General features: G+C 41.8%; 1 protein-coding gene across 1 annotated transcript; it reads left to right on the top strand.

The window, feature by feature from the left end:
• Positions 1-139: 139 nt before the first annotated feature.
• On the top strand, positions 140-27,614 carry HTR2A (5-hydroxytryptamine receptor 2A). The gene is made up of 4 exons (XM_080375826.1): positions 140-193; positions 661-1,333; positions 6,163-6,363; positions 26,575-27,614. Exons 2-4 carry the CDS (start codon positions 919-921, stop codon positions 27,372-27,374), a joined length of 1,416 nt encoding a protein of 471 aa, XP_080231952.1. The 5' UTR covers positions 140-193; positions 661-918; the 3' UTR covers positions 27,375-27,614.
• Positions 27,615-27,942: the final 328 nt, after the last annotated feature.

The following is a 27,942-nucleotide window of genomic DNA, read 5'->3' on the forward strand; positions in this document are numbered from 1 at the left end:
CAAGCCTTGCAGCACAGGAACCGGCTTCACTCAAGTGTGCAGTTTAGAAGTCAAAAAACTATTCCAAACACCACCATTTTGGAGGAGGCTGAAGAAAAAGGACACAAAACTGGCTAAACACAGTGAAGAATATGGTAAATCAGGGTATAAAGTGCACCTAATTGCAGTTTGAGAGTGGGCTCTGAAGTACAATGTAAGTCTTCCTTAAATTCTATTTTTTTTATGATAGTATCTTGTTGTTTAATTTCCATTCTGAAGCCAGGCTGGGCCAAAAGGTATAATTAGCTATAAAAGTCAGCACGGAGCAGAATGTGTAGTCTCTGACATGAGGCTGAAAATGATGCTGGAATAAACAGGAGTCAGACACTATCAGCCATATCATGGAAGACAAACTATAAATAAGAGCATGCCTAATTATTTCAAGAGAAAGATGCTGGATGGAATCTTTAATCAACTTTCTTAATAGGGAAGCGAGAGCTCTGCTGTTTTGTATGGCAAGCTATTTTAATACTGCTGTGTTTAAAATTGTGTGATTATGGTTACCAATAGCAATAAGATATGTAGTTCCAGAGGGGAGTCCTAGTGGCTGCAAAAGTTTTTTCTCTTTTTCTCCAACATTTTTGCTCCTGAAGCCTCAAGTCCACATTCTCTATCCTACAGCTTGGTTTTGCTTTTCACCTGGATTTTCAATGTACGCCAACGCTGGACTTCCGATGGAACTGAAAACAAAACATTTCAGCTTTTGGAGTAATTCTGGTATGTTTTTCTACATCACACTAGTGGCAAAGATACAGTCGACAAAAGATTGTGCTCCCTCAACTTCTGGCATGGACAGCTGAGGAATATAAACCCTGATGGTGACAAAGGGTGATCATTTCTTATTTTTCACTACTTATCTCACCGGTTTTGGACTTAGCAATGGATATTCTTTGTGATGAGAAGAGCTCTGTGAACCCAACTGTAAACTCCTTAATACAAATAAATCATGAGAGAAGACTTTACAGAAATGTTTATGGAGCTGGAGAGATTAATATATCACATCTTTTTAACCTGACTGTCGACTCTGAAAACCTTACCAATCTTTCGTGTGAAAGTAACGTGAGTCCACCGTGCTACTCTTCCCTGTTTCAGCTTTCACAGAAAAACTGGCCAGCTTTGCTGACAGTGATAGTGATTGTTTTAACCATTGCTGGAAATATTCTTGTCATCATGGCTGTGTCACTGGAGAAAAAACTACAGAATGCCACTAACTATTTTCTAATGTCACTTGCAATAGCTGATATGCTGCTGGGTTTCCTTGTCATGCCTGTGTCAATGTTAACCATACTGTACGGTGAGTATTAGCTGTGTAACCTACTGCATGTATTAAGAAGCTTTAAACATTGCATGCACATGTTGTTGTTGTTGTTATTTCATTTAGTTACCACACAAAAAATTAATCATTCTATACAAGTTGAAATATATGTAATTGGTTAATGGATGTAAAAATAGGTGAAGTATTTGAATCTTTTCCTACTTTCTATTTCTAGTTACAAGCATTTTAAACACAGTCCAGATCATCAGTTTATTACTTAGTTGCTGGATGAATTGTCTCAAAGTGTATACGAAGATGCTTTGTTCTTGCTATTCTTTCAGTTTTTTCCCTGGCTCATAATTTTCAATATTCCTAATGAGAACGTAGGGTCCTGTCAGTTAATTTGCTCTGCAAATATGCACAGAAGCACTAATGCCTACCTTTAGATTCAAAGTAGGCAACCTCTTCAATTTTCTTGTTTAAGTAATAAAAATGTAAAGAATTTTCTTAACACCAATACCCTGCTTAGACATTTACTTACCAGCAAATGCTGGAATAAACATTGTGGGAGTTAAAAAATGGATGGGAATGAATTCTACCTGATTTTAAGTAAAATTTACAAATGCAAAGCTATGATTTCTTAAGAGTAGTTATTTAAAAATTAAGTGAATAATGACTTACAGTTCGTAACCTTGCAGATGATTAACAGCAGATCTCATTTTCACCAAAATCACTTCCAGCATAGCTCACGTAGAAAAAAAGCAGCAGCCTCTGTGTTCAGTACTAATATAGTCAGGCTGTTATAATCCCTAAACTTTGAGTTTTCCAGTGCCACAACTGAATTGCTACAGTTCAAGGAGAAGCCAGGCAACATCAGGAGGAAAGTGAGGTTGTTTACAAAGATTTCTATTGCTTCACTATTTTGGGAATACAGGTCCAAGCACGAGCCTGTGACTTAAGAGAGATTTCATACAGAAACCTGGAAGTTTATTTCCCAGTTTCTGTATTTCTACGCAGATTGCCCTCAGTAACATTGGCAAACTGTATTTGGCATCAGTGATGGTGTAACTTTGTAATTTATTGCATCAGTGATGCAACTACCTTTGGTGGAAGAAACAGCGTAAACCAGAGCCGTGGGAGCAGCAATCGTCCGATGGGTGAGATTAGCAAAAACCTTTATAATCCTGCATGATTCTCTGAGACATGCAACAGGGACTCCTGCTGGCCAGGCTCTGCTGCCAAGCAAAGAGGTGCCAGAAATCTGAGGCTCAGAAGTGGTTTGGAGGTTGGGACGCAGGATTTCCTGCACACAGCAAAGCCGAAACCCTTGTCGCAGAGGGAAGGCTGCATCACCCTGCTTTGCAATCACCAGAGTGGAGGAGCAGCCAGGCACCTAAAGCCATGGGGGAGGGAGCATGTTGGCTTTGCCTCCTCTCCCCCTGCTTTTTGCCTTGCAAGGTCAAGAAGGGGAGGCCTTTGCAGGGTAACTGGGGGTGAAAAATCATCTGGTGGTGCACAGAGGTACCAGAAGAGCCATCTCGGCATGGTGCACCATCATCCTCCACAATGACCAGTGATGGCACGCAGGGAAACCTCACCTTACACAGAAGCATTTGCTCAGTCTCAGCTGCCCAGCTTCAGCCACATCACCTGCGTTGTCGTCCTGAGCCCAAACTGAGGGCTTTGCACTTGATTTGCTCTGCCGGGGCACCTCAGAGGCTATGGAACAAGTGTGCCCCACCACCCGCTCTGCACCACCTTGAAGGGGAATTGTGACTGTTTTGCTCAAAAGAGAGATTATTTCCTTCTTGAGAACTTTACAGCTACTGTGGAAACTCCCATTTGGGTGCCCAGTCACACCAGTCATGCACCTGTCCCAGCCTGCATCCTTTGGCCCAGGCAGGCTTCTCCATCCACCCAGCAGCACCAGCCTCTACTGGGAAAAGACACCAAGCAAGTCCTGCCAAGGTGGACATGCCCACAGAGCAGAAAACTCACAGAGCTGAACAACAGTGCTGGTTCCCACACAAAACAATAGGGTGCTGGATGCTTGTTGCTCCTGCCTTGGAGACTTGTCCCATGCATAGGTGACAGCAAAAGTGTGGAGCAGCTGTAGGGATTATTGGCAGATGCTACATAACTCCCTGCTGCAGTGGAAGGACCAGGCATTTCAGAGGGCTCCTGTCCAGCCCAGGCATGGTCTCGGCTGATGTGCTTCTGAGAAGGCAGGACAGTGCACAGGGCCTTGTCAGCAACTGCCTGTGCCTACAGACTCTCCTTTCTTCTTTCCTTACAGCAATTCCTTAGCCTTTCGCTCAAAACAGTTTTCCTGTACCTCCTGCCCAGTCATCCTGGCCAGCTTGACCTGTTTGCCTCCTCACCTGAAAGGCCTTGTGAGAAAATATTTATCCTCTCCTGGATATATCAGGAAGAAAATCTTATCTCATCCTAGGGCCACCTGCCCTCCCTCTCAGTCTCTCAACCTGAAAATGTACAGATGACAAGCCTCATTTGCCTGTCCCTTGTATGGAACTCCTTCACATGAGCTCCTGGACCTCATGAGCTCTCATGGACCACACGAAATCCTGGACCTTGTAAAACTTCTCCTGCCTACCCAGTCTTTAAATTGCAGCTGTGTTTTGTTTTGTTCGGTTTGGTTTGGTTTGGTTTCCCCTTGGATATATCAAGGGGTGAATTGGACAGTGGTCAGAGCACAGCACAAGACAAAGGTGCCCTGCACCATGCTCCACATAAAATGTCCCAAGGTCTTCCTGGAGGATACTGTCTACACCCTTCCTAACTCTTATTTCATCCACAATTGGCTCCTCTCATGTACTTTTCCCTATCTTGGCCCTGTAGTCTCCAGCGTAGTTTATCTGATGGATGCTGTTTTACCCCTGCCCCATCCAGGTTTAGAGCAAGGACAAGAGATCTAGAAGGATATGACAAATGCCTTCCCAAAGGCCACTGAAGCAAGAGAACAGATGCATGTCGTCAAGCGTAAAAATACTTTATCGCTTTTCCCTTTGTAAACTGTCCTGGCCTGACAGAGAGATGCTGCTGGGAAGACATGCCCCAGAAAGCCCGCCCTCACGTAGCACACCCCAGAGACCAGACTCCCCACTGGAAAACCAGAAAACAAGATAAAACATACCCATAAATGCTGTATGGCTTGTCAGGATCAGTTCATATTACAGCAGTCCAAGAGCACCATGAAATAGGTCTCCTCAGTGCCTACCAAGACTAAAATCAATTAGGCACAGACCTCGCTTCTCTGCCTCTCCCTCTGTTCCTGCTATTGCAAATCGGGTACTGTATCTTCCAAGGAGACAGGCACTCCCCCAAATACTAGCGTGTTCTCACAACACTAAGTTTGGCATTGCCCATGACACGCTGTCATGGGCAGCTTGGTTAATATGCTCTAAATTAAATCACCACAAGATAAGGACGCAGATAACTGCAAAACTTACTTCAAGGAGAGATTTTAGTGATTGCCTGCAGGACTAGAATGGCCTTTGAATGGGGGTCCTGCAGGGCTCTGCTTAGCCTGGATCTGCTCAGTATTGCCCCTAACAGCTTGGCTAGTGTGTAGAGCGTGAAGTTACACAGCTCTCCAATAGCACCAAGCTGGGAGAGGTTACAAGCACTCAGAGGGACAGGATCAGAATCATCAACAATCATCTGGACCCCTGAAGAGAAAATCTGAAATGAACAAATAACATTCAGTGAGGATAAATTCAAAGATAACAACTAAGGAAAAAGATAGCAAACCAACTACTGCTGGGAAAGTTTGTCCAGGCTTCAGGAAAGCTGAATAAGATCTGACTGTCAAAACGGATCATAAGCTAACCATGCATCACTAGTATGACATTTTTATACAAAAGGCACTCATAATTCTAGGTTTTGTAACTAAGGACATTCCTGTGAAGCAATCTTGTATTTCACTTAGCAGTCAGGAGGCCTTTGCAAGAATACAAAGCCCTGTTTTGGTCACTGAATGACAAACAAGATGAGGATAAATTAAATAGATTTCAGGGCAGAGAAACGAGAAGCACAAAAGTTTTAAAAGCATCATCTGTAAGAAAAAGTTAAAGGAATTGGCTTTGCTTAGTCTCGAAGAAAAAAAAAAAAGACACAAACCAACAAACTAGACAAGACACGATAGCCATCTCCCAATAGCTTCCAGAAAGGATAGCAATCAATTATTCTTCAAGGCTAGTGGAAAGAACAAGGAAAAAGAGAAGGCTTAATTTGCAGCTAAGAAGAGGATTGGATATTGGTAAACACTAATGCTTTGCTTTGGATTGCTCTCTGTGGAGGAGCCTATCAATATTTATTGATACAGGGAATATGCTTATATAAGTATGTGGTGAGACAAATATCACTGGTATGCAATAAAATGCATTTTTTTCTTCAGCTGCCACTAAATCTGAAGTTTCAGTTTCAGAATTTAGATGGCTTTGCATACCAGCAGGTATTATTATGTAGTAATTACGTGGATAAAAAGTCCTAAAATGAAATTGAGAGCTTGCAAGTTTACAATGACAAAATTGCTTCTCTTTCCATAGATTTGCTGCCAGAATTGGTTAATCATAACATCAAGCATTAGCATTACGCAAATAGAATAAAAGAGAAAAAAACTGACACTGCCTGTAGCCTGGGAAAGAAGCAGAGTTAATCCCAAAAGCTACACAGTTAGAAGGTTGCAAACAAATAAAAAAGGTTTCTTGATACAGCATCAGGCAGCTTCTGTTGAAGACATCACTTACTACCACCTCCTACTAGAAGGATACAGGCACTAAGACATACGTGTCACAACAAAAGATGTATGACATGTTCTTAGCTGATGTCAACTTTCTCTTGTGCAGGATACACATGGCCTCTACCGACAAAGCTCTGTGCCATTTGGATCTACTTGGACGTGCTTTTTTCCACTGCCTCCATCATGCACCTCTGTGCCATCTCACTGGATCGCTATATTGCCATTCGAAACCCCATCCATCACAGCCGGTTTAACTCAAGAACTAAGGCCTTTGCAAAAATAATTGCTGTTTGGACCATATCAGTTGGTAAGTGAGGCAATATTTCAGCATGTAATTGCAGATTTCTAGCCTTTGAGAGGATTTGACATATATATTGCGGTCTAAAACTGTATTCTCTGCCTGCAATATTTTGCTTGCTAGAGTCTAAGAAGTGCTGTAATGTGGTAATTACGCAGTGGAAATCAAAAACAACAACAGGAAGTGTAGGAGAACTGACTACTGGGTTCGGGTTTGTCTTAAAGATGTGTTTATTTCCCATATTGATTATCCATTATTACCTTAATGTCTGAAAAGAAAAATTTATCTCAACTGAAAAAAAAACAACCCAAAACCCTGTTTTATGTAAGTCTATTGTTCCCAATTTCTTACTAGGGTAATTTGATTACAAATGTTTCATACATGCAGATCTTTTCTGCCTTTCTCAGTGCATATGGTGGGGTATTTATGCATCCTATTTAGGAGGCATTAGACGCTCTGCGCAAACCCAAAATGAGAGGAATTTCTCCACAGGACGGTTCAGAGTTACAGCTTAAAATAGTGTTCTGAATGACTCGCTAGATTAATCCCTCTTTGCACTAGCAAAACCCAGAGGCTCAAAACCAGACATGGGAGCATTGCTCTTCCGTTCCCGTGGTGGCAGCACCCTTGGTCCAGGGCAGTCTCACAGCATGGGAGTTCGGAAGAGTTTGGTGACTGATGCCACCAGGGATTTCCTCACACACCTGGGGCAGTGCTTCTTAGACGTGTTGGAAGCACGGTTCCCTTTCAGCTCATCTGGTTTCGTACACCCCCTGAGCACTGGCAGCTCATTTATTCAGAAGCAGGAAAAAATCCCTCTTTGCCCTGGAAGAGATGGGTGTTGCCAGCAATCAAATGTAATTAGCTGCTTCCCTGGCTAATACAAATTATTCCAAGTGTTAACTGTAATCTGTTACCACTCTTCCAAGGGGAAGGAAAGGAGATTGCTGCCAGCTTGCCACTCTGAATGGTCTCCTGGCCTCCCTCTTGATCCTGACCCACAGTCTGAGAAAAAGCGGTCTAGGATTTTTATGACTTAAAATAGCTGTGCAGTAAGAAATAGCAGGAGCCCTCTTTCAACAGGAGGACAGTTCCTCCAAGACCTGATGAGGTTCAGCAGCACCACATCTGGCTCTAGGGTGCATTCAGCTGTTCAGCTGTAGATGTTCGGCGCAGGCCAGGTGAACTCCACCCTAAAAATACCTAGTTACCTCTCAAATATGAAGGAAGCCTAGAGAAATTCAGATGTAGATGTCTTCATTTAGATTAGATGAATCATACCTTATATCTCTACAGTCACATTTTTATCAGTCCAGTAGAAAACATATTACTTTGTCCAGTTTTTCACTATGCTTTTTTTTTCACTGTGCCAGCATTTTCAGTGCATTCTCCATTTGATAGAAAAAAGTCAAGCATTCCTTAAATTTCTATGTACTGTCTTTGTCTGCCTTTGTGAGTGGTGCCTATGCTTATTGTGTGTGAAATTATTGTCCTTTTTAAACACAAATAAATTCACAGAATGATCAGAACAACCATTCCAGGGGAAACCTAGTGATTCATGCTGCTCAGCATCTTTCCTCAGACATGGGCTCACTGTCAGAGTATCTGAATTAGCTTACTATTAAAATGAATCCACAAAAAATATTATTTAAGCCCTATTAGTTAGAACATGGTTTATGGTCCTGTAGCAGGAGGGCTTAGTTCTTTGACATCTTGATATTTCATTTCAAAAGTCAGGACTGTTCTTTGCAGTAATAACTGACAGCATCTTACCCATTGTAAAAACACCTTTTGTGCTCTCTAGAGAATTTTCTTCTCACAGTGATCAGATGAGCCACAGATGTTATCTGTTATTACTATGGCAAGTGATAGCAACATGGTCCCTATTTATAGAACTCTGAAAAATACAACTTATTTTATTGGAAATAACTCAAGTGTGGCATGAGTGAAGAAGACGGTGTCCTGCTTTACTGCAGCTGAATAAGGACACATGTAAGGGAACAGTGGATGTCAGGAAAGTAAGTGGGCTGATAGGGTAAACTTCATGTCATTCACACATCACCTGTCCCTCAAAAAAGCAAGTAGGTTAAATAGATATAAATGAATGCAGGCAAGCACACTATGGTGTGCAGGAATGAAGCGGTGCTGAGCTGGTTTGCTAGTCCCATGGAAGCAAGGGACATGGGGAGACAAGCTGAAGGAAGACGAGTTGGTTCCCAGTCTGGCAACCATGTCATGAAGGAGCTCTGGCAAATCTGATGTACTCCAGAGGACAGACAGAGAAGCAAATAAATGGCAAGCTATAAAGAAGCTGCTGAGCTAGTCATTGCCAGGCTGGACTGAGTTTGCACTATGGCATGTTGCTATATTAACAGAATAAAGAAAAATGCCAGTGTTATAAGGAACCTTGCTAGATCCCAGATCACCCGTGCAACTTGCTGTCAGTCAGCCATTGACCCTGCCCTCCTGATCTGCCACCATTCAGCTCAGAATAGGTAGGAAATGGTTTCTAAAGAATGAGGTGCTTTCTGTATCATTTACTAACAGAAGTGCTTTCTGAACAGAGAGGTACTTTATGTATCATTTACCAGTCTCCAGGCTCTCAGTGCTACTTAGAGTGGCAGGGTTATAAATTATTTAATTCATTGCATTTTCACGTAGCTATAGGGCTATAGGTGGCACCGCTGTCAGGCACAACACGGTCTCCTCAGTGCATGGTGTGGCTGTTATCTCATTGGAGAGGCAGGAGTTTCTCAAGCGTTTGCCCTCCATCCTCAGTTAGATATCCTTTGGCTTCCCCTTGCTCCTGCAATTTGCAGCTGAGCTGGTGCACTGTGAACTTTCATGATGTATGAGATGGAGGGTAAAAAGCAAGAGAAAGAAATGAAAGATGTTTTGCTCCCCTGCATAGAGGCTCATTTTAGCAGGGGAAGAGGGTGGGAACCTGATGATCAGAGACCTTCAATAGCTCCCTCACTGTCAGAATCCTTAGTCCATCCTCCTGCATAGCCCCCTTCAATGACTGCTTTACCAGGCTGAGTCCAAATCTAGTTATGTTCTGTTTGTATGGTAGTATCCTGTGCCCAAGTCATCTTTGTACCCTTCTCTGAATCTTTCCTAGTGCTTCTACATTCTCTTTCAGACATAGGTGGCCAGACCACAATATTAAAGATGTGGACACACTATGAATTCATGTAGTGTAGTAATATTTCCTGCCTTGTTCTCAATTCCCACTTCAATAAAACCTACCTTTCTTTTGATCTTTAGGACTATCCCTGCACATTGAGCTCACTAACTCCAAACTCATGGAATCAGAGAATGGTTTGGGTTGGAAAGGAACTTTAAAGATCATCTAGTCCAACCCCCCTGCCACGAGCAAGGACATCTTTCACTAGTTCAGGTTGCTCAAAGACCCATCCAACCTGATCTGGAACTCTTCCAATGATGGGCATCTACAACTTCCCAGGGCAATCTGTTCCAGTGTCTCACCACCCTCACTGTAAAAAAATTTCTTCCTTATATCCAATGTAAACCCATGCTCTTTAAGTTTAAAACCATTGCCCCTTGTCCTGTCACTACGAGACCTGATAAAAAGCCCCTCTCCAGCTTTCCTGTAGTCCCTCTTCAGGCACTGGCAGGCTGCTATAAGGTCTCCCCAGATGGAGTCTTCTCTTCTCCAGGCTCAACAACCCCAACTCTCTCAGCCTGTCTTCACAGGAGAAGTGCTCTAGCCCTCTGACCATTTTCATGGCCCTCCTCTCTTTCCTGAGTAATGACAAATAGTTCTGCATATCTAGTTAGGGCTACCCCCAAACTAATGTACAACTGCTTCTCAGCACTGGATTTTGTTTGCTACTTTGCTGTTCATTAGCTGGGATTTATGAGGACCTTCTGCAATTCTCTACAGCCAACAGCTGCATGTTGCCAGCACATTTATTCAGTCCCAGTGTTCACACAAACAGGTCACGGATGGGCTGAACAGCGCTGATGACCACAGAGGGCTCTTGGACGTGACCTTCTACCACCCTCACTGTGGAAACAAACTGTTTAATCCTACCCTTTGTTTTCTGTCTTTCAACCCATCCTTTTTCTACAAAAGAATCTTTCTTCTTCTGACATTAGAGCTTAGTTTCTTTAAGACCCTTTGACATAGTGTTGTCAGAGCTTTCTGAAAATCCAGGAATATTATATCAGTTGGATCACCATTATCCACCTGCTCACTGACTCCTGCAAATGCTTCTAGCTGATTTGCAGGGCTTGCAGATGTTGTCTTATTGCTTCCAATCTACCCATGTTTCTTTCATTATGACTTCTAATTTACCTAAGCAATAACACTTCCATTCACCAAATTTGTAATTTTCCTTTTATTCACTAAACTCACAAATTTATTCCGTCAATTTGTTCCAAAGACCAGTCACTCAGTGGTCTTCCTTCTGTTGGCTTCGGTGACATACTAAGTATGTATTAAGTATTTTAAAACACCCTAAAAAAAAAGATAATTTGATTTACTTGACTTCTGAAATCTTGACTTTCTTAGTTTAAACAAAAAATGTACTAATATTTGGGTTTGCCTTTAGTGGAAGAAAAGCATTTAGCCAGCAGCATTTCTTTTGCTAGACCATGTAATGCCACAGGCAATTGGTTTAAAATTGATTCTAATTACTGTAACAGATTCTAATCATGTCTTTAATTCTTAAATCATCCACTACCCAGAGTGGCTAGATAATTAGATTATTTGTAGCTGTTGAAGGCAAAAGCCCATTAAACCCTGAAAATCATTCCATTTGTTTTAAAGCACAGAGGTCATTACTGAGAACAGGTGTAAAAAGCCCATGCATTTCCCCTTCCTAGAAAAATCAGAGCTGAATTTTGAATAGTGTTTGACTGGAATCTATAGAATTGTAAATAGAGCTTATGCTGAAAAATTCAGGTAAAGCACCTTTGAGTCCTAAGTGGACCTAAGAAATGTATTGCTCTGCAAGAGGCCAACAATGCCTCATTCTCTCATTTAAAAATCCTCGAAAGGGCCTCATAAAAGAACTACAGTCATGAATGTTAAGCCATTATATATGTAATTCCTCTGTCCTTATTTCTCTCTATTCCTCTGTTAATGGTCTAAGTAATGTGAGGTTTGATGAAGCACAAATCCTCTTAGCTGAGTTTTCTCTTTATCATTTCTCACTCAGCCTACACATCTGTTCACTGCCTTCAGGCAATCTCTGCTTTCCCCAGTCACTAACAACTTAGATTTATTCAGTACTTTTCATGCAGAAAAAAAGTCCAAAGTGGAGCTGGATGAGGCTGGTGAAATATCCCCCACTGCATAACTCTCCAAATTTTTGCTGTTGCTTCCAAGGCTTCAAAAATAGAGAAATACTGTAGCATGTGAAGCAACATTCTCCAAAGTGCAGGGTGCAAAAATTTACCACTGGTGCAAGCCCAGTGCAACTGAGCCCTCTGATAATTTGGCAGTGTGAAGTTTTATGCTGACATAGAGGCTTGCCCCTCCTTCCCAGGCAGCCTGCAACTTCTTTGCATGACTTCTTGCTGCTCTACAGAGTACAAAGGGCCAGGGAAGCAGCTGGGATTGGGAAAGTACAAGTCTCAGTGTCTCTGGATTGTGGTTTGTTGACAGCTTTGGCCTTCTTCAGCTCACATCTCCTTCTGCCAAGGACAGCTTTCATTTGAAAGTCCCTTTACTGTTTTCAAAAGGCACAAATAGCCAAGGGGCTACAGGCTGGGGATCCCTGTTCCAGATCCACCACATCCTCCATCCTTCCCAGATGACATACTTGTAATTTGCCAGTTCATTCAAGCCTAATTTAGGGATGGCTTGGCATAGTAAAAGACCACTTGGTATAATATGGAATACACTGCCAAAATACATAAAATTGCAAATAATTACACACAGCACTGTATTTCGACAATATAGATTTAAAGTTGAGCATTTAAATTTGGAAGTGCTGGAGCTAAACTGGAAATATCTGCTACACTACTCTCTTTACCATGTAGTCATTCAAAACTTGGCTTTGCATTTTTAGAAGTATTTATAATCACTTCCTTAGTTAACATTTCTTTGTTTTTTAATCATACTCATGAAATCATCTCCTAGAGAGTGAACATACTGTTTGCTCTTTCCAGCTGGAGGATTTCAAGAGCAAACATTTTAGGTTTTGTGTTTGGGCAATCCTCCGGGACCTTCTCCATTTGTGGATGTAGCTGCCACCATAAAAATAAAATGCCAGAAAAATGTTGTCAAAAAGTTGTGACACAACATATAGAGAAATTTGCATTAACTATAATGAAGGGCCATGGCACAAAATCTCATGAACAAAGTATTAGAGCTTCATCACCATTTCACAGAAGTAGGATTTTCATTTTGTTATTTTATAGAGACACAATATATGAGTTTTGGTAGTCAGTAACAATTATGCCAGTAGAAAGTTTATTGCCATACTAATCACTCCCCCAGCAGTGATAACTAATGAGTAAATGAGCACTTCATCCATAGGTTGTCTGAGGGAAGTTAACATTCTGTGCTGTGATGCACATTTTTGAGTTGGCTAGCACATGTATTCCGGTTATGAGATGTTACTTAAATGGTTCTGAGAAGGAGACATAAATACCGTATTTACCTTCCTCATTGATGTAAATTATTCCCATATTACCCATGTAACAGAATCCTTTGCTTCTTTCCAGAAGAGTGAACACATCTCATCCACCAGACCAACAGCTTACCACACGTACCTTCCTCTCATATCTGTGAAAGTTAAAAAAACTTGCATTTTGAACTTGTATATGGGGTTTTTTTCATTATCTGACAAGGTGGTGTTAATAAACTATACTTTTCTGTATGCAAAAATGCGGAAAAGAATAGTAATGATTGAACTGCTTTCCAAATTCTCCAAATTTGGAAACACAGACATAAAGAAACAGCATAAAAATCCATAGGGCCACATTTCCAAACTGGAGACACTGAGCAACCAAGTAAACATCTGGATGGGGAAGAATGCATTATACCAGCACATATGTGTTGTCAAATGAAGAATAATTACTATGCATACGTTTACTAATTTCTTTGTGTAATTACTTGATTATCAGGAGGAGATGAAGGATTTTGCCTATGAAAAAGTCACACTTTCATTTTGTGAGCACCTCTTTTGCAAGAAACATTCTGCTTTACTGGTACAAAAAGCAATGAGAAGTGGTCACAACATTCATGTGTGGCCTTTCTACTTATTTTTTTTTTTTTAAAAGGCAAGTTTCAAATTATAGAGCTGTATTTTAAATAGCGGAGCTGTGTGGAAAGAATCTGGTCAGTCAAAGTACTGATGGCAGAATTTGTTCGTTGTCTTTTTTTAAAAAAAAACACACTTGTCTTTGCCCTGAAGACCACAAGAACCATTCTTCCCCTTGAAGCTAATGGCAGAGAAGCATTAAGCTCAACTGGACCAGGCTGGTCCTATTGTCAGGTTTCTTCAATGAATAAGTGACTGTTCATGGTTGGCAATATGACTTATAACCAGCCAGACTCTCTTTGTAGATAAACAGATAAACAGAATGTTTTAAGAAAAAAGGCAGTAACAGTACAGTGCCTATTATAAGTTACTCCTCCTCCGAAAAGCTGTTATCTTTTAGCCAGTCGTGTACCCAGCACAGTGTGCAATACCTACAAGAATCCAGAATGGATTCCCCAGCCAGAGAGGGAATGATGAGCCTAGATCCTACCGCAGGATACTCTTTTCTGCAGAAAGTACTGTGTGAGGTGTTGCAAAATGCAGAAAGGACATGTTTGCAGGCCTGGTCTGATCTTTTTCCCCTAGGTCTCTACAAGAGTACATGCACAAAAGGTGATCTTATAGTGACCAAGAAATTACTTTAGCATCTCTTACCAGAGGAACTGGAATTTCCACATAGCAGAAGCCACATGCAATATAAATGAGCAGAGAAGAAGTGCACAAGGAATCATGTTGGGATTTATAAACTCTGTCAGCTGTACACTGCAATTGCATTTAATTGCCTTCTAAATTAAAAATAATGTTGTTAAACTAGCACTACATGGCATAAAAGAAAATGTCAAGAACAAATTTCCATTCATTTTAAAATTATAGAGAGCAATTTCACAGCTTCTTTCATGTATTTAAAAAAAATTATTTAAGACAGATCTTACATTTTATAATGTTAAGAAAGAAATACATATCACAGAATTCTGTTTTACAAAAAAAATCCTTACATTTACCCCTGTTAACAGGAACATTGCAAACTATTGCACACTTGGTCTGCAATTAACTTTCCCCATGCATTTCCCAGCCCATGCCATGGGCATCTTTTCTAGGTAGAAGTCCAGCTAATAAGTGTCAGGGGTTTTGTCAGAGATGACTCAACATATTTCTAATTACCTACAAAAAAATTTGGAAATACCTGTCAGCTGGTTTTGCCTATGATGTCCTCCAGAGTCACTGATGGAAAACAGCCTGTCAAAGTCCTATGACGTCCTAAAAGTAGGCTAAGATATCACAATAAAGGCTCTGTTTTTTGGCTGATCAAAATCAGAGCTGTGTATTTCACAGCATTCAGTCTGGCATTTATGTCACAAGTAAATCACAGCCACTGGGAAGACTTGTTTTCTTTTGGTAGTACATAACCCTTGTTATGATTCTGTATTTGATCTGAGCTTCCAAATGTCAAATTGACCGCTATTGCTAGGATCATGGACTGAGCTGAACCGAGCATAGTAAGAAAAATACTGCATGGGGTTTAGCTTGTAGATTTCTTCTTACAAGCGTAAAAGTGCTCAAAAGTTTTAGGTTGAATGTTTCCAGGGTAAAACCAGACCTGCCTTGCATACCACTGCAGGACATGAGGAGATCCCTCCAGCACTCAGAGCAGCCAATTTTTGTTGCAAGGGCAGTTCATCCTGTAGATGGGATACATGGGCAGGCATGTTTTATCGCCTTTTCATCTCTTTTTCAACCCTGCCATCTTCTAAATGTGACCAGGGCACTGACTGATTTAACAAAAGAGCAGTTCCGTCAGGGTGAAGGGCATTATATACTGGCCAGGCACTGACACATCACGTACAGTATCCTGAATCATGATGTTCAGAGCAGTGCAGGTTTCTAAGCTGCTTCTCATCCTGTTTTCCCTTCCAAATTATCCATTGCATGAGGACATCTACCCCAATAACTGTCCAGCCATTGGTGCAGTCTCCTTATATAACTAGTTAGAAGTAGACTATTTGCTTAATCAGCAGCCTCTCTGCAAGCAATCACAAAAGGAGGCACAGAGAGACAAGACGAAGATCTGGATCAAAGTGGGAACTGGCCTGAGGTCTAGAAAATTCAGAAGAATTACAGTTTGGGTTGTCTGTGCCTTCAGACTCAGTGCAAAATAGTTGCTAAAATAATAATAATAATAATAATAAAGTAAGATAATGCTATAATAATAAATATTATTATTAAAATTAAAATTATTATTATTGTTATTATTAATCTCATAGTTACATTCAGTCTCCTTTTAAACTACGCAATGAGGTCAAGCAGAACTGCAGGAGAAATCTCAGATACCAAAAGAGATCTCTATTCAGTTCATTGGAGGATTAAGGCAGAGTTAAGTAAATTATCAGCATTCAACAAATCATACCCAGTAATAATTAAAAGCCCGGAAGTATAAAAACGGAGATAGTAGAGGATCTTGTCACTCAGACTGCTCCAGGAGACATCACAGTAGTTACTTGTGATCTTTCTGTAATTTCTAGCTTATTGCTACTATACAATTTTTTTAGACATTACTGTGTGTGTAGCATGTATAGTATATTATAAGCTAGCCCTGAGGAGCCTTCAGGATCTTCATAGCTAAAAAGGCAGACTGATAACGTGTGATCTGGAAAGATCCTGTTACAAACGTATGGTATTTCTTTCTTTCTCAAAGCACAATTATCCCCAAATCTGTTCTCCTAGGGGCCTGAACAGTGAACATTGCAAAGCCATCTGACATGGAATACAAAAAGGTCCTGCGCTAAACAAGAGGGATACCGCAAGTGGCTGGAGTTGATCCCACTTAAAGGCTCTTTTCCTTTTCAAATTAATGTATTTACCTAAGCCAGTGACAACTGTAAATTTGTAACTTCTTTCGAGTAGAAATTAAACCATTGCTACAGGGAACTTAAAAACACCAATGCAATTTAAACAACATTAACTGAGTATACAAAAAGGAAAAAGGGTGTTTGACCTGCTTTGCTGCATTTTGCTGAGCCACAGAAGTAGCAGGTTTGTCCATCCAGGAGCTTTAAATAAAGAATAAGCAGCACCTTGTCCCTCTGCGTAGAGCTAGGCTGGAGACCTAGGGCACCTCTTGCAATTTTTCAAACTAAATATTCAGCTCTTTATCATAAGGTCACTCGCTTCTAATCACTTCTAATCACCATGGACGATGTGGTTACACAGCCATCATCAGCCTGCGTCCCCTGGAGGAGAACATTAAGCCCAGCTCCCTCCCAACTCCCAGCTGACAGCAGGATTGTAGCTGCCATCTGGCTACCTTGAGCTTTGGCTCTACTCAGCCAGCATCCTCCAGGCAAGCCGCTTCCTCGGCTTCCTGTCCACGCTCAGCCAGACACCGCCTTACTCTCTACTCTTTCCAGGCTCGGGAGAGTGATAAGTGTCTATCTCACCAAAGATCAGACTGCAAATAAATTGGTATTGTAAATAATAATGCAATTAAATTACAGGGTGGGAGGTTTTAAAAGCCTTATACTGTTACATTAGAAAACTCCCCCCCCCCCCCCCTCGATTTTTGCAGCTGCGGTTTGGTTTCCTCTAAGCACTGTGCATGCGACACGCCATCTCCACCCTACCTCCCAGCAGGTCTTCCTAGGTGGGGGGTGGGGATTAAAGTGGAGTCAGATGCACGGAACAAGCTGGAGTCCATGTAGAAGGGCTGGCACATGGGGCCACATGCCCTGTCAGCCTCACTGGAAATACAACGCCAGTGTCCCAGCTGGGAGTGCTGGGATAGAGGACCAGCGATGTACAGGTGGAGGAACCCTCCCAGGAGACTTCACCAGACCCATTTGAAGATATAAATGCTATTGACAAACTAGAGGGATACAAAACTTGCAGAAACCTCCACTGCTACCCTACACCCTTTCTACCCTATGCAGTTGAGCGCTGGCAGGACGTCTCCTTTGCGCTAACAGATACAGCAGCACTGGCACGTTGTCAGAGTGCAGGCTAAAGGTGTCACAGCACTGGCCTTGCTGGTCCTCAGGGGACTGTCAATGTTTGTAACGACCTACTGACACTGTTGTCAAAACAAGGCTGACGTAAGTAGTGGTGACTTCAGATCATGAAAACACAGCTTGTAACTCATTTAGAAAAGTTGGCAATCTTAGTTGAGCAGGTATGTGGGCACATGCAGATGGGTGTGTGTTTCTGTGAAATTGGTGCTTATTTTCAGCCCTGCTTCTTTTTATGTGACACGTGGTATCCACATGCCTTTAAGCCAAGTAGGATGGAGAGTACCCATGCCTTTCCAGTCCTTGTAATATTTCATACTCTCAGATTTTAAAATGCACCCGAGGCTGCAGGCAGGTCTCCCTGCCCTCCTCTTCTTCAGGCACTTCCCCATGAGAACGTAGCAGGAATAGCTGGCCTGAGGGAGGGCTAATGAGAAAAAGAAGCCTCTTGCCGGATGCAAATCTAACCTAGCCCAGCTCCCAGCAGAAGAAAGTTATGGCTTCCACACAGTTTGCTGGTATGTAGTGGGGTTTACCCTTCTCTGTGCTTTTTCAGCATTGCCACTGACACTAGTTGTCTGTGTGCTCTCAGCATAAGCTGGGAAACATGGGACTGAGCAGGACAAAAGACAAGCAATTTCACCTCAGATGTGACATGGCAACGGTGCCAACAACACTGCTGAATCCCTCCCATAAACACTTCTTTGTCCCACCTCTAAGGATGGGCTAAGTTTTCACATGGGGAACACAGGAATAATGCTTTCTCAGGTGGACAAGTTTGCTCTACATGGCATGATGGCACACTCCTTACTGGAGGTCAGGCTGAATGGGTTCCTCTGGATCAGTAAATAGGAAAAGGATTTTTAGGCTCTGTTACTGGCTTTTAACCTCCTGGACTTCCTGGATTTAAACAGCTCTGCCCTCTCTTCTGCTGCAAAAGCCCAGATACCTTCTTGCCTCCCTCTTCTTCCTTGTAGATGCATTTATGGTGACTTGTATTTGCACAGTAATCTACACAAGGAAAAGAGATTTATTTTTGAACTGAGAGTTGACACACTTGCCGAGTCTAGGGCCAGGTTCTTTTGACATCTTTCTCCAGGCTTAACATCCCTAAAATATTCAGAATCAGACCGTGAGGTCTAACCAAGCACAGTAAAAGGGAGATTCATCGAATTCATGGGAGACCTGTGGAAGAATCTGGCATGTGGTACATTACTTTGTCCTTTAGCCATATTGTGCAAGAATTTATTTATGGGGTAGTCTGATATTTCTTACTTATTTAGGAAAAGCTCTGTGCCTCAGTGCGTATAAATGCTGTAGTGAACAAGCAGATGGAATGTATGTGTGTGTCATCTAAAAGAAAAAATCTGTATAAATTGATAAAGTGTTTCAGTTTTACAAGGTTTCTACTGATCAAGAACATACACATATTTGCTGGCCATAGAGGTGAAGGTTTTACCTGCAGGTGTTCCATACAAAAGGTCACCAATGTGCTAACTCCAAGCAGAAAGACTTTTGATCTACAAAAGACAGAAGCACTGCAGAGCTTCAGCTAAAATAAGGCAATATGCAGTCAAGAGCTGAGGACATTATTGCCTACAAGCACATAAGGAAGTTACTTTAAAATAAATAAAAAAATACTCAAATGAGATAGCAAGACTAGCTTTGGGAAGTGTGACTGCTTTGCTGCTTATGAAAGACCAGACCAGGCAGAACAGCTTTGTCAAGCAATTTCTCACCCCTTGAAGGCCTCCCCTCTGCCCACGGCAGTCAGCAGAAGATGAAGTCAGCCTGTGCAGACCTGTGCTGGCAGTAAACTAAGAGGGTTTGGTTGTAATAGCAAGACTCTCTATTTCAGCTTGCTCAGTTGAAACCACCAGGATCTGTTTACTATTGCTCCTTGCTGCATACACAAATGGCATGATCTGAAATCCCCAGTCCCTAAATCCTTTTTCAAAGTAAATTTTTTTGGACATTCATAAATATTTATTTATTTATTTCTAGCTATTTGCTAAATGCAGACTTCTATATGCCTCTGTTAGACCCTTTAGTGACTGGGTAATCATATTACACAGAGGGGTAACAACTTCTCTTGATTTGACATAGCTGAGAGAAGCCAATAAGCACCTTGGCAGAAGCCTCTGCCCAAGCCAAAAATGTCATTAGCTAAAAAGCAAAGACTGTAACAGTGGAGAGGCTCCACTGGAAATTACTGCGCAAAAGGTTGTGTCTTCTGCGAACACTCAGAACAATCGGAAAATCCAACAAGGCAATAAGAAGGACCAGATGTGAAGGACACAGAACTTCTGAGGTGCATGCAGGCAGGAACAGCACTTAAAGCCGAGAGCAAAGAAACCACTCCCTACAGTTGGATTCTTGCTGCCTCTAGGAAATAGGGCTGCATGCACATTTTATAAGTGAATGAGATTATACCAAATCAGTAAGAAACTCCATCAGCTGTTTCCTCTCTCATAATTCAGCCCACTCTGGAGCGTGGGTTTCTAATCATTTGAGTCAAAAAGGGACACGTGTCCTTCATTTCTTGCTCTGTCCTCCCTGTAATGCTCCTTTAATTCTGTTTCTATTTAACTTATTATTGCATTCCTACAAGTTAATTTGGAGAGACACATCTCTGTTCTTGTTAGAAATAGGCTTCAGGACTGAGGACATAAGTGAGAAACATCAGTAAGACACTGAGACTTTTCTGATTTTGTTTTTCTAAAATGAAATAGCTGATTTCTGGCATTACATTATTATAAGTGATCATTTGCAATCATTTTCTTACATAAAAAGAATTGAATATATCTCCTACTAGGCTAAATAACATGTTTCCTCAGAGATTTTCTGAGCTGCCAAGAACAAAGCCATTTCAAAATTTATAGAATAATCCAAGCATTACATGGCACCCCCTATGGGAAGTTAAATATAATGTAGTTTTCCTTTCAGTTGTATTAAATATAACATGTGTGACCAAATGAAGTGTACCAAGGGAAAGATATAGAAAACCAGCTCTCTGTGTGCCCTCGAATAAAAAACTAAATTTGGCCTATAGACAGTGATAGGGAAAATGCCTAGATCCACTTTGACTCCAGCCCTGTGAAGATGGCCTCTTGGGATGCAGAAAAGAGACAGTGCTCCCCTAGCACCGTGACTCACTTAGCTCTTGAGGAAATCCATCTGAAAGCAAATATTATGTGGGAATTTATTATTTGGGGATGTGACAGAAAGCTCCTCACCCACTCCCGCCTCCACCAACATGTGTTCCTACCGCTACAGAAGAGGTCCACGCTTGTCTCACACATGAGGAGAAATTCTAGCCCAGGATGCAGGGGACACTGCCACGCTGACTAGGAAAGGCAGAGGGTTTTTAACATTCATACTAACTAGATGAAGCCTCAGATGGTGATTCCCAATCCACCCACAACTTTTCAACATCCCCTCTCCCCAGGTGGAAATGTTTGCTTCTACACTGCCACCCATCAGCAAACTGCACACCCTTGCTATTGGCAATGTGGCTGGCACTATTTGAGCAGCAAGAAAATTATAACAGTGAAAGGTTTGTCATGACTGGAAATGGTCAGTTGGGAAATAACATTTTCAGGTGCATGCAGAAATCAGCTAAGTGTTTGCAGTTCTGTGGAAACCCTGACTCCCGTAACAGTGAGTGCCACACGCCAAGCAGAGACATGGAGCCAGAGTGAGTGGTTCTTCCACAATGTTTAAGCAAAAGCTCAGAAGTAGCTGTTGCTAAACTCCAGCTCCTGATATGAAGTTCAGACACATTTGCATCCTTGACACTCAGAGGAGGACAGGGAACCCCTACAAGTGGTTCACTGTGGTATATGTTCCTAGAGCAACCAAACATCCACACAGGGCACCGTGGTAGCCCAAAGGAATATTCTTTTGTGTGGTTACTTCAGTCCAAAATATTGAAATAATGTGATGGCTGTGTTGCACCAAGGCCATTTTTATACAACATGAAACTGAGGATATGCATTGTATGCATTTTATGCCTTGGGATGTAGGATGTGGATGGACATGGACATCCTACAACAAGTTTGTTGTTTGAATGTGCAGAAGTATCAAAGGAGGACATTCTCTGAGTACAGAAAGGCACCAGATACCAGGCATGGGCTTTTCTAAAGAAATGAGACAATATTGCCCCATTGAGCTGCCTGAAGGAGCAACTGGGCTTCTCCAAGCAGTAATTCTTTCAGAAGTCCCTAGTGTCACAGTGCATCTCTGTGCAGTGGCTCGTCATCTGGCCCATAACCCAAGTATGTCTGAATCAATGTGACTGCTAAAACTTGAGCTGGGGCAATTTTTTCTTTTTCATGCAAAGTTGAACAAAGGTGCTGAATTTTGTCTAGAAACTGTAATGACATTTCTAAAAGGTATTTCCTATTCCTTGGACATTTATTAGGGCACATAGTAATGCTTATCTGTATTCAAATCAATTGAAATGGATATATGTGAGGTGAAAGCATGTGACTGACAGCTTCTGCTTGAAGGAGACTTCACGGAAGGAACCTTGACTTCTCTTCATCCTAAGCAGCCCAAGTATGCTACCCTGCAGGGCATATTGTAAATTCTGGCTTTGATTCACTGATAGTCTCAGCAGCTCAAGGTAGCTGCAAACCCAGTTTAGCTGTCTAGTTAAAGTGGTTTTATGGCTGCTGCATACCTCTGAAGATTTGCGACCCAGCAATGTGTACCACTAAATCAACCTTTGTCAGTTTTTCCAGGCTTTTTGAGAGAACAACAAGAAGGATGCTATTGTTTTACCTCTTAACCTTTGATGTTTTCAAGAGATTTTTGTCATTCTGAAGTTGTGCCCAAATGCTTGAGGTTTAATGCAGGATTTATTACTCATCTGTATTGTGTGGGTTCTGTTTTACACTTTATTAAAGTCCATAGAGTTTGAAACAGCCACCCGTGTATAAATCAAGCTATATGAATAAACCGCCTTCTACCAGAGGAACATAATATTTAGGGTATGTCCACAAGGGAAAATGTTCTGATATAAGTGGAAATGTCAACTGGAAACACAGTGGATAATGTACCTCCAGGGCTTGAATGGATGCTCCCATTCTGTGGTGAGTGCTTCCTCATGCTTCAGCTTAGTTTGGTTTGGAAGCAGAATAAGATAAACCATAAAAAAGCACTCAGGGGATGTCAAGACCTTTTCCAGACGGAGCTTGAGCTAGAGGGAGCCAGGGATGTGGCATGGACAGGGTGTGGAACAGCTGTTCGGTAACAGCCCTGCCAAGTCGTTTCCTCTGTTTCTACTGTTTGCACATGCCCATTTCCCAAATACCTGCTTGTCCCTACCTGGTAGCTCTGCATGATCCTTTCCTGTGAAGCTGATTTTCTTCTCTTGATGTTTGAATACACAGGCACAGTCTGTGTCTTTTAAAACATCCACAGTCACCAAGAGTGGGGAGCTGGAAAGCAAGGACAGTAAAACCAGCAAGAAATTATATACCTGAATCATCAAGATGAAATAGATCAGTCAACTTCAATCTTTAAAGAATGAATTCAGTCAGCTGCAATAATGCTAATACAGCTTAGACCAGGACTTTTTGTTATGTGTCTACGGGACAAGCCTGATCTTGACCAAATCTGAGTGACATGTAGGTGACATTCTTGGCCACGTTTGATACTTCCTAAAAATTCTATCAAAATAGTGGACATGGGTTGCACATGGAAGCTCCTTTATTTATAGTTTAAACATGACTGCCTTTGAATTTGGTCCCTGTGTGGAATTTGCTATCCTCATGCTACAGAAGCCAGAAGCTAGCTGTTGAAGACGGACAAATTTTGTTTGTTTGGGCACAGGAGCAAAGAGTTTAGTCCCTGTAGAGGGATGAAAAGAGAAAATTGGGCTGGAAGTTAATTTATTCCATGCAGGAATGCCACAGTGTCATTTGTGGGACCCCTTGCATCAGCAGAACTTGGGTGTACACAAAAAGCAGCTTACAGCTGTCAATGTTCTCTGCTACCAAACCGTGGTACCTCTGGTATTTCCAGACTGCATACAGGCCAGTTACCCGTGGCTGCAGGGAAAAACACCTTGAACGGTCATTCAGAAAAACTTAACATGACCAGTGCCAGCTACAGCTCTGCTGTGACCTGCACTTTCGCGCTTGTTAAAAGAATGACAAGGAAATGTGAAAACTCCAGCTACAAGCTGAAACTCATTTCCATTTTTTAAAGCCAGAAATCTGGATTTAGATGCCAATCTCCAGAAGCTGATAACAACAAAACAAAGCAGGTGGAGAACTGCTGCCCTTGTATTTCAAGTGAGGAGTTGTAACTGACTTTGGACTTCTACTTGAAAAAGCTTGCAATTGTGCTAAAATTTTCCTTTCTAGTGCTGCTGCCTCTCCTCCCATGCCCCCTGATACAGCTGAACCATAAGGTCTGTAGTAATGAAAGGCATCTTTTTACTCTGTCAACGCCATTGTTTATTTTATCTCTGCAGCTCACACTAGGTCTTTGAATGAAATGAAAAAACAGCCCTGCTGTTATCAGTGCAGGGCAGAACCAGACGGGAAGCTTGTGGCATTGCTCTGACTAGTGCAGTGCCTCCACGCAGCTGGAGTGTAATGCTGGGAGGTGCTGGGTGCCTTCAGCATCTTTCAACTCATCCAAAAAAGAAAAGGAATGTCAAAGCATTCCCCATTTCCCTGGAGGTATTCCGCGCCCCAGATTACTCATCCATGGCTGGGCAACATGGCTCCTTGCAGCTGACCTCTCCCTCTGTGCTGTCAGTCGGACTGACTCAGATTTTTTTAGGCAGCAGCTTTCCTGGCATCACTGGAGATTTCCATCAGTTCAATGCAGGAGCTGCTTGCACCTCACTCACTGGCTTCTCAGAGCCCAGGTTCAAGCATTTAGGGCTTGCGCAGCAGAAACAGAAAGGGCAATACCGCAGGGTCTCCACCAGCTTCTGCCCCAGGCAGATAAGAACAGTGCTTTTGTAAATTGACCTGTGCAGACAAAGCTACAGTGTTGTTAGAAAAATAAACAGCCATGGTGTTAGAAAAATAAATATCTTTGTAGAAGCTCCAGAAGCACCAAAGGAATGGAACATATGAAGAGAATAATAGCCTAATATTATTATTATTATTACTGTCATTATTATTGTTTTTTACTGTGCCTGGACTCCCCAGCCTCCCTCTAGGACTGGAACGGCTGTGCTGGGCACTGGAAATGTGTGAAATGAAGAGACAGCCTGTGCTTTTAAAGGGTTCCCTGTCTAAGCACCAGAGTGGAAAGAAAGGAAAGGAAGGGTCGTAGAGGGAAGTACCACTGAAATGCTAATGTTAGGGGATGAGTTTCAAGACTGAACTGTGAACCAGTAAGGACATTCTTGGGCACACAAGGGACAAGGTAGGATACAGCATCATCCTCACATCATAAGAAATTCTTCCCTAATGAATTTTTTCTTCCTCAGAAGCCAAATACAGCATCTGAAATTTCTATTCAAAGATGCAAAGGGGACTGAAGCTCCCAGATGATGCTAACTTTCTGCAGGAGTCAAACTCCTCGTTGCTTTTATCCAGAGAGGGCTGCATTATCGCTCTCTGCTTCACAACTCCACTTTTGCTGTCTTCACAGCACATCATCTTTTTCACTGTCTGAATATTGCCTTTCTTGGAGACACAGTATCCATTTGGGGGGTGGGGATGAGACAAATATTGAAAAAAAAAAACCCAAACCCAACAACCAAAGCAAGAGCAGCTGTTTGATTTTGCTGAGACACTAGCAGCATTTGCAGAAGTCCCTGAGGAAATGGCTGAGTGGGCTTGAATCAGACAAAGCAGTCCAAGGAGAATGGACTTCATCAGCCTGGCCTTGCTGTTCATAACAGGGCAAGGACACAGCACATGCTCCAGGGGAAGAAAAAGTTTGCATGGCTGCTGTTGCCTCCGGGGCTGTGCATTGAAAGGGCAGCCTGTAGCAGATGGCAATACCATGAATGGACCTTTGCAGTCCTGCACAGAGAACCACATCTCAGGCTGCCTCATCTGGTATGTCAGTGCTTAATATATCCCTGTCATTCCTCTGGCTATTGACATGTAAAGTGTTGGGGTTTTTTTTATCATTTAGACTGTGTCGTCAAATGTATGGAGATTACAGGGAGAACAGAAAAAGAGCCAATGAAAGATTACTCTCAGAGATATGAGAAAAACTGATCTTTCCTCTTAAAAGCAGTATTTCACAGCCTAATCAGAAACCAGTACTCAGAACACTTGTAATTCTCTTATAAAAACAGCCCAAGACCACTCTCTAAGCCGCCCCAGAAAAGACAAACATAGTATCATTTTGATCATAGTTAATAAAAGCCTTTGCCAAGGTGGCAGGAACCAAGAGGCAAGTCTGGAGATCATTACAGGGGCCCAAGGTCCAAGGGTATAAAGCAGTTTTTTATGCTTTTGTTGCTACCAGGTGTCATGGGACAGCTGTATGGAAGGACATGTGTTCTACCTGTGGCTGGGGTTTCTGTGAAAGAGAGAGGGAATTCAGATTAGAGTAACGGCAAAAAAACTTTGAAACTGTAACACTGCTCTTCCTCTGCCCTTCTTTGCTGGAACCTTGTAAAGGTGGTGGCAGTACAAATGTCAGAGCCTAGCAGACCACATTTAGTTCCTGAAATTCAGCATCTGCAGGATGAATGTTTCACACAGCATCTTTTCTTAGGACAGCCCCAGTAAAATGTCACAAGAACAGGACTAGCATTGTGCCGCTGCTGAAACATGAGATGCAATATAGCTCATTCCCCTGTGTCAATTCAGTTTGCTTTGGGATATCTATCAATTGTGGGTCCATCTGTTAGTGCTCACTTGTGTCCTATAACCATTTATTCTTTGAGAAATTATCTGTATATAGCTAAGAGTGTGGGGTTTTTTTTCTTGGAGATTGGAAATAGTGGGGTTTCTTACTGTGTTTAACCTCTTATTTTTCTAATCTACCTTCAGGTATCTCCATGCCTATACCTGTCTTTGGACTACAAGATGACTCCAAAGTGTTTAAGAAAGGCAGCTGCTTACTTGTGGATGACAATTTTGTCCTAGTAGGCTCTTTTGTGGCATTCTTCATCCCTCTAACCATCATGGTGGTCACCTACTTTTTAACTATCAAGTCGCTGCAGAAGGAAGCTATGCTATGCGTGAATGACATTGGCCCAAAGACCAAGTTTGCTTCATTTAGCTTCCTCCCTCAGAGCTCCCTGTCCTCAGAGAAACTCTTTCAGCGCTCTTTGAACAGAGAAGTGGGGACTTCTGGGAGGAGAACCATGCAATCCATCAGCAACGAGCAGAAGGCTTCCAAGGTTCTTGGCATTGTCTTCTTTCTGTTTGTTGTGATGTGGTGCCCGTTTTTCATCACCAATGTGATGGCCGTGATTTGCAAGGAGTCATGCAATGAAGAAGTCGTTGGAGGACTACTTAATGTATTTGTTTGGATTGGCTACCTTTCTTCAGCTGTCAACCCACTTGTATATACGTTGTTCAATAAAACCTACCGTTCAGCTTTCTCTCGTTACATTCAGTGTCGCTACAAGGAGGAGAAGAAACCTTTCCAGCTGATTTTAGTGAACACTATCCCAGCACTTGCATATAATTCGAGCCAGCTCCAGCTAGCACAAATGAAGAGTTTAAAAAAAGAGGCAAAAATGATGGCTAAGGATTATTCAATGGTCACGATAGGAATACATCATTTGGATGGTACCTCCAAGGGAATTATCAGCCCAGCAAATGAAAAGGTTAGCGGTGTTTGACGGTCAGCAGCTGCCATGACAACCACCATGTGTACGCTGAAAATTTCACCTGGTTGTGAGAAGCTCTGATAGCTTAGGAAAATCAGCCCTGTTCAAGAGACCCTCCAATAACATCACATACTCCTCATATTATCCTGTGGTTGAAAAGCAGGGATGAAATGGTATCAAATGTGCAATTTTTTTTCATACAGTACTTTGGCTATTTTAAGCACAGGCTTTATTAAACTTATTTTTTTAATATTCTAAAGGATATATTTCTTAAAGAAAAAAAATGCAATTTCTGGTATTATAACATGAGCTGTGAAGAAACCTACGCATTTCTTTTCTCTTTGCAAATGAAAGCTAAGCTTTGATGTTCTTGCAGAGTTGGCTCCAGCTAGTTTGTCTTGCTACAATGGAATTTTGTTATCATCAACTGAATGAGCACTTTACAGAATTTTAAATAAAATGATGGTTAATTTACTAATATATATTTAAAATAAATTTTAATGTATTAAAGAAAAATCTATTAAAACCTGAGGAGATTAATTATATGGACATTTTGGTAACAGTGTTTTTATGGCTATAT

The sequence above is a fragment of the Falco punctatus genome (assembly GCF_963210335.1).
Source record: "Falco punctatus genome assembly, chromosome: 2".
Classification (NCBI taxonomy): Eukaryota; Metazoa; Chordata; class Aves; order Falconiformes; family Falconidae; genus Falco; species Falco punctatus.